Source organism: Mastomys coucha, unplaced genomic scaffold (genome assembly GCF_008632895.1).
Source record: "Mastomys coucha isolate ucsf_1 unplaced genomic scaffold, UCSF_Mcou_1 pScaffold3, whole genome shotgun sequence".
NCBI classification, from domain to species: domain Eukaryota; kingdom Metazoa; phylum Chordata; class Mammalia; order Rodentia; family Muridae; genus Mastomys; species Mastomys coucha.
In genome coordinates this window covers 71625829-71633492 of record NW_022196909.1, presented here as the reverse complement: position 1 = coordinate 71633492, position 7664 = coordinate 71625829, and the positions used below count along the sequence as shown (strand labels likewise).

At 48.5% G+C, this 7664-nt stretch overlaps 1 protein-coding gene across 1 annotated transcript in view; it reads right to left on the bottom strand.

Moving 5' to 3' along the window:
* Nucleotides 1–7664, bottom strand: part of Safb (scaffold attachment factor B) — a 21230-nt gene that overhangs the window by 12698 nt on the left and 868 nt on the right. The window contains exon 2 of the mRNA XM_031347053.1: nt 4679–4763. Coding sequence (XP_031202913.1) covers nt 4679–4763 — 85 coding nt within the window. The remainder of the gene's footprint in view (nt 1–4678; nt 4764–7664) is intronic.

Here is a 7664-nt window from a genome sequence, read left to right as displayed (position 1 = left end):
AAAAAAAAAAAAAAAAGTAAAGTACATGTAATAGAGATTGAAAAGTTGTCTCAATGGTTAAGAGCATGGACTACTTTTCTTTGCACACAGGTTCAAATCCCAGAATGCAACAGAAGAGTTCACCATGCCTGTCTCATTCTGTGCGATTGAGCATGGGTTCAACACTTGAGGTTGTGTCTGAAAAACTGGTCTACCCTCAGAACTGAAGTAAGGTTGTATGTTGGCCCAGTTACCTACCTTAAGCTCGCAGTGATCCTTCTGCCTCTGCTTCCCAAGTGTTGGTCATGGGAACGAGCCAGCAAACCTAGCTGGAACCTCACTGCACTGCTCATGACCACCAGACTCTAGAATCTTGTACACCCGTTCTTTCACTCCATCCTGTAATGGATGCTCACTCACCAGCTCTGACAGCCTGTCCAAGGGGCATTTTGTTATTGCAGCTCTTCCCTCCAAAGAGTGAGCACTGTTTTTTTCCTTCCCACTATGGAGCAGTATGGACTGTTCTTAGCTCTGGTACCTGGCCTAATCTCCATTACAGTTCTGTGGGGCTGCAGAATTCCTTAACTTCTTTATGAAGTTTTGTATTATGTATGAAATGTGTGGATGGGTGAAGCCAGAGTGTCTAGCTCTCTAGAAAGGCCAGTAGCCTACACAATGTGTTCCAGGCCAGCCAAAACTATATATAACATGCATCTCAAATAAATAAACCTAAAACATGGAAACAGCTCTTGGCTACGTTTCCAATATGGTAAAGCATTGTGACCAAATGCTGATGAAGGAAGAGCTGGTTGTGGCTGCAGAGGGGCCATCTCATCAGGGAAACATAGTGGTAGAGCAGGTACAGTAGACATGAGGAAGAGGCAGGTAGCTGAGCTGGTGGGTGGGTGGATGGTGGTAATGACTACAGACAAATGGACAGATAAGATAGACTCAAATCTCAAAGCTCTCTGCAGTAACAAACTGCTTCTAGCAAGGCCATTCCTCCTCAACCTCCCCAAATAGTAGCAGCAACTAGGGGCTAAGTACTCAAATGCCTGAACCTGTGGGGACATTCTCATTCAGACCACTGGAGAAGCCACACTGATTCTTGATATTTGTTTCTAAGTATGAAACTAATCCTAAACACAACCCTCAAAACAGAGGTCAAGATGAGGCCATGCCCAGGACATTTGGCTTTTTGTCCCCAATCATGTTCCCCCACCACTCCCATCTGAGACAGAGCCTCTCTATACAGTCCTGGCTGCTCTCAATAGAGCAGGATCCACTGAGATCCAAATGCTGGGATTAAAGGCTAGTACAATCTTGCCCACATTCAGCCACAGAGGGGTTCACCCCGACATTTTAAGATTCTGCAAAGCCTACCGTGGAGAAGCACTGAGATAACCTGAGACAGACCTTTCTAGAATCTCAAACCACTGAGTTTAATTCATGAAGCAAGGTAACACTTCTTGCCAAAAATCTTGATCAAAACCCAACAGCAGGGTACTTGAGAACTCAGTGCCACTTATAGAACCTGTGTGGCAAAGAACTCAGGGAGGAAGAAAAGAACAGACCTTGTCCTCTGCTGGGCCACAGTCACACAAACGTAATATACTACCAAACTGCAGAGCAGCCCTCAGAGTCTGTGGCTCCAGCGCTACATTAGTAAGATTCTAGAACGAGCAAGGCCAACAGCTCCAGGGGGAGGTCAGCACCCTGTATTCTTGTGGGTGACAAGGAGGTGAGATCTTTCTAAAATGCTTTGTTTTCCCCCCTCTCACACCCTCACATGATATGCAGAATTAAGCCACATACATTAAACCATCTGCATCACCCACTTTCAAGCCTGGGGCCTTCCTAGTTCAGACCATAACTCCTATGTCAGTGCAATGCCTGACAGCAAGGCCAGAGCAGCCAGCACATACACACAACACAGCCCACAAACACAGCCATTGCAGCTTGGGCCAACTGTAGACAACCCATACCCTCACAACTCACCAGAAACAACCACCAAAGGCAGGCAAGGGTGGGAAAGAATGAAGTACACAGGTGGCCAGAGCTCACAGGCCAAAGAATCAGAGGCCAGCAGACTAGGACTTCACCCCAGCACATCACTAGGTGAAAGACAGCCTGGGCTACAGCAGGACCCAGGTTAGAATCTACTTTGAAGTTCCAAAGTCTCTCTTTAGTGAGTTTGCAAAAAATATATATTCATTTGCCAGATGTTGACAGTAAGTACCTGCCATCCTACCTAGCTGGGAGGCTGAGGCAGAAAGAGTACAAGCGCCCAGAGGTTCAAGACCAGACTACAGCTACAGCCAGAATGGAAACTGTGAACTTTCAACAAGTGTGCCCCTACCTCTGGACAACAGAAAGTTGTCAGTCTGCTGAAACAGAATGAGGCTCAGGACTGGTAAGATAGCAGCAGCTGCTGTTTGAATAAGAACAGACCCCACCGGCTCATCTATCTTTAAAGCTTGGTCCCCAGTCAGGGGAACTGTTTGAAGGATTAAGGAGGTGGGGCCTTGGAGGAGATTCAAGGACTCACAGCGCGCCCAGTGTAGCGCTCCAGCTACTGCTCCTGTGCCTGCCTACTCTGCCATGATGATCATGAACTAAGCCTCTGAAATGCTAAGCTAGCCCCCAATTAAATGCTTTCCTTTTTAAAAATTGTCACGACCATGGTGTCTCTCAGAACCCACATGATGGAAGGAGATAACAGTCCTGCAAGTTGTCTTCCGACCTCCACAAAATATAAACTATGTATATAAAAGAACATGGTGTGCTGGAGCACTGACTCAGTGGTTAAGAGCTCACACTGCTCCTGCAGTGAACTCGCGTTCAGTTCCTGGTACCAACATCCCGGGGAAAGATCTAATGCCATCTTCTGGCCTCCGTAGGCACTGAGTAGATGTGCACACACTCCCCCCAATATACACATAATTAAAAAATAAAGTCTTAGCCAGATAGTGGTGGTGCACACCTGTAATCCCAGCACTCAGGAGGCAGGCAGATCTCTGAGTTCGAGGTCAGCCTGGTCTACATATTGAGTTCTAGGACAGTAAGAATTATGTATGTAGTCAAACCCTGTCTCAAAGACAAACAGGGCTCAGTTAATTCATCCATAGCATCGGGTAAAGTTTTCTATAAGCTTTTCTTTTCTACTTATGCTTATATTTCTGCCACAGGTGCACTAACGCTCACTGAGCCAGATTAGGCATTAGGTCCCAGGCCCTGGGCTTACAGGTAGCTGTAGGCCACATGATATGAGTGCTGGACACCAAAGTCAGGTCCACTGTAAGAGCACATGTGTTCTTAAAGATTGAGCCAGTTCTCAGCCCCTTGATGGTTTTGTTTTTTGAGACAGTGTTGTTTATGGCCTCAAATTTGTGACACCCCCCTAACTGTACCTTCAGTGAACCTTTTGTTTTGGTGTAGTGTTGGAGCCAAGCCCCAGAGCCTTGGAAATGCTAGGCAAGTGCTGTTCATTGTGCCACGAAGCCAGATGAGGAGAGACAGTCTGAGGGATATAGAAACGCTAAGGATTTTGCAGAACAAGACCACATTGTGTAGAGCACACATGTGTGTGGTGTCCATGCACGAGGGGCAGGACAGCAGGTGTCCTCGATCACTTTCCAGCTACTCCCTTAAGACAGTCTCCCACTTACTCTGAAGCTAGGGTGGCTCACTCTGTCTCCACCCCCAATCCCAAGGGTGACAGATCCATGCAGCCATAGCTGGCTTGTGAGTGGGCACTGAGACTCATGCAGCAGCATGTACTGTGCAACTGCCCCAGGCCATGACCAGTTGTTGTCTTTGTTTTGAGAGAGGGTCTCACTATGGAGTTCAGGTCTGAAACCTGCTGTGTATACCTGGCTGACCCTGAACTCAGAGAGATCCTCTTGCTTTTGCATTACCATGCTCCATACCAATGTCTTTTTTTATTTTCAGGTTTTAAGGAAAGCTCACACATGGAAGTGCATCTGCATGTATCTATTTCCTAGTGACAAAACACACAAAAAGGTAGGTGCACCCTACTGTGCCAGCTCCCACTAGGAAGAAATGTCAACTTTGCACTTAAACTCATGCATCTAGTAAAACATCAGAACAAACATTTGTTTTCACTAAGAAGGCAGAAAGCAAGAAGAATAGAAGACCCAACCCTGGGGCACTCCCAAGCAGGGCTGCCTTAATCATTCCCACCAGTGGGCCAAAGCAGTGCAGTAGGCTACACAAGGCAGTGGACCTCCCTTCAGCAAAGGTCCACGAGGAGAGCATGGCTACCACCCCACAGCTAACAGCTCAACCTCACAATGACCAAGACACCATCCCCAATAGCCTCAACCCTTTTGATTCTGTCAAGTTAGTAGAACTCGAGTTTCAGGAAGATGGCAAGTCAGTCAGTGCCCACTGGCTGGAGACAGCAGTTGTGAACAGAGGTGGGGCAAAGGTGGCTGAGTGGGGGCTGTCAGATGGGGAGGCCTGCTGCACAGTTTTAAGTAGCCTGCGTCTGTGGTGCTCTGGTAGTACAGGGGGCCTTACTTTCTGGCAGACGAGGTAAAGAGAAGCTATGTGAAGCTGAAGACCATAACCAAATCCATCCCCACTATATGCTCTGATCCTGTGTGACAGAAGGGACAGCAGGCTCTGCACCCACAGGTACCTATGGCATTGACACAGTGGCTTAGGGACTCCTTACCTTTGCTGGGCCTCTTAGGCATCTTCTTGTTGCCTTCTGAGGTGACTTCAATTTCATCAGGATTCCCACCTTCGTCTTCAATGGCCTGAAGGGACAGCAGAAGAAAGGCCGACCAATAAAACCACAGGTAGCAAGGCAGCCCCATAACTTGAAGCAGAGACAGGAAGCAAACCTAAGCCTGCAGTTTGAACAGTCTGTTCAACACAGGGAGTGCCCAGCTCCAAGCCAACCATAAAGAACACCTGGTACAGTGCCCAGGCTGGTTCTCAGGGCATCCAGACTCAGCTGGCTGCTACTACCTGACACCTTAACCCTACAAACAGCTGTTCTGCTCACGGCAGGGGGACTGGCACAGCAGGGCCCTGGCATTATCACCTAGTGGATTTTCTAGGATAATGCAGCTCTACTTTGTCTTTCTCATTTTCTTTTCCAGAGTCCCCTGACAAACATTTTCTCCTTGAATATGCGACAAGGCTGGTAGCCAGCAAGGTCCTGGGGTCATAGCCACATGTAGCTAAGCCCAGCTTTCTATAGGGATCCTAGGAATTTGAACCTCAGGTCCTCATGCCTGTACTGTACGGGCGCTTTCTCAGTGAGCACTCTTGGCCCTTAATGATAGCAGCCAGCACTGCTGCAAGACTATTCTGAGGACTCCTTGAGTCCTGGAGGCAACTGCTCAGAGCTTCAGACTCCTTCACCTCTTTTGTTCCTGAAGGAAGAGACTCCAGCTTCCTTGGCTTAACCCAGTGACTAAGGAAGGGGAGGGATACAGGGGGTAGGGCTTGTACCTTGCTATCCCCTCCTGGGAGTTAGTAGTGGAAGGACCCTGTAGAAGTCCTAGTTCATACTCAAGAATGTCATTTGTTCAGCAGTGGCCAACTCAGCAAGGGCCTCTCTCACACAGCCCTGTCAACAGTGCCCCCAAGGAGTGAAATGAGACACCTTCCAGCAGCATGCCTCTCACCCTGGGGATGTTTGAAAGTTGACTGTCCCCAGAGAAAAAGCAGCAACAATGCCCTCAGAACTCCAAGCTCAGGCAACTCTTCCAGATCCTCAAGGGCTTCCTGTGGTGCTCCAGTAGGGGACCAGAGACAAGCCCACAAGCAGCTCCGACCCCTCTTTCCTCTGGGGTTAGTCAGCTTTCAAACACCTCCAGATAAGCTGTAGGAAAGTATTTCATTTTATTCCTTGGGGCTAAGTGACAGAGCTGTCCCTCCCAGGCCACCTCAGCAAACTGCCCCCCCCACACACACACAGCTGCTCCTCTATACCACCTCCCCTTTAAAAAACCAAGCACAAGCTGGTCACCAGCTGAGTGACAAGCAGCCAGGAGGACAGCACTGCAGACTCGCCCCCTGACCTGACCGATATACAGGAGTGAGTGGAGACCAGCACAGACCAGGATCTGCAACCCCTAAGGGGACAATGACAACAGCACTCAGAAGCCAACCCTCAGCTTCCAGTCTTGAGAAAGAGAGCTTGGTGCTACCAAGGCTGCTCAGTGCCTCACCAGCAGGCTGAACATCACCCCAGCCAACCCCTCACACCCTTTATGTTCTGTAGGTGACACCAGTGTAGGGAGGGAGCTTCTTGTCCATTCCAATAGAGATGTAGTGTTCATAAAAAGATAAATAAATAAAACAAACAAAAAAAACAGAGAGTGAGTTGACATTCAGCAGGTAGTGCACTTACCTTGGCCTCTAACTCTTGCACCTCATCTCACAAGCACTTATATGTTATGTGCCCAAATAAACACTGTACATGTTCACAGGGTAGAGGCCAGAAGGCAACCTCAGCTATCCATCTTGTCTTACAAACTTGGCCATACTCATCAGCCAGTGAGCCTTGGGAATCCTCCTGTCTCTGTGAGCACTGGGATTACAGCTGGCACCCCAACCTGGCCTTTGTTGTGGGTGCTGGGCACAGCACTCAGGCCTTCATACTGCTGCCTCCTCTGCTTGTCCCACTATCTTCTCGGATTCTGGACGGATCTAGGAGGGTGAAATCTCCAGCTACTTTCGAAAGGGGTGAGTCTGAAAGCTAGAAAGGACAGCTTCCCAAGGTGTAACATAGAGTCTGCTTTCTAAGGTGGAGCACTCATCTACAAACGCCCTGAGGAGATCGAGCTTGTTTACCTGGACTAGAAGGCAAGTCAAGCGATACCCACCCTACCCTAAAGGTGCCTTGATCTGAGGACACTCAGAAGAGGTTAAAGGTCTTCCTGACAGGTAATCTAGGCCACCAAGGAAGGACATGAAGCTAGTGGAAATGAACCACTCTACTTGCCCCTGGGGCTCAGTCTGAGGCTGGAACTAAATCCTCTGACCCCCACCTGACCACACAGAATGGAGTGCTATAGCAGTGGTGTGGGGGATGGCTCCAAGGACCTTTGCAATGTTGGGCAAGCATGCTACCACTGATCTATGTGCCTGACCCTCTTTTTACAGAGACAAAACAAACCCCTACTATTTTTTACAGAAAAGCTCTCATGCATCCCAAGGCCTCAAAACTTAGGATCCTTCTGCCGCCACCACTCCCAGCCTTGGGAGGTATTTGGGATAAAATATTTGAGTTTTGTGCATGCAAGGCAAGCACACTACCAAATTCGTAGTCCTTGGAGCCTGCTTCATACTTTGAAACAGGCTTGCTAAGTTGCCCTGGTTTGTCTCACAACTCCCGCTCCCCGCCCTTTAGTTCCGTCTGGTCTCGGACACTCTCTAGCTAGCCCTGAACACTACTATTCAGGTTAGTTTTGGATTCCTCTACAGTCCAGGTTGGCCTTGAACTCACATTTGAAAAATCCTTTCCTTCCATCTCGTATCTTCCCCAGCTTAGTTCTAGCAAAGAATTAGAAACAATTTTTTTTTTTTTGCTTTTTCTTTTCTCCCTGGGCTACCTACATCCTCTGGCTGTCTATGAACTCTGAAGGTTTCTTAGGTTTCACACACACCCCCGCCCCCACAGGTCACTGCGTCTTCCCAGAAAA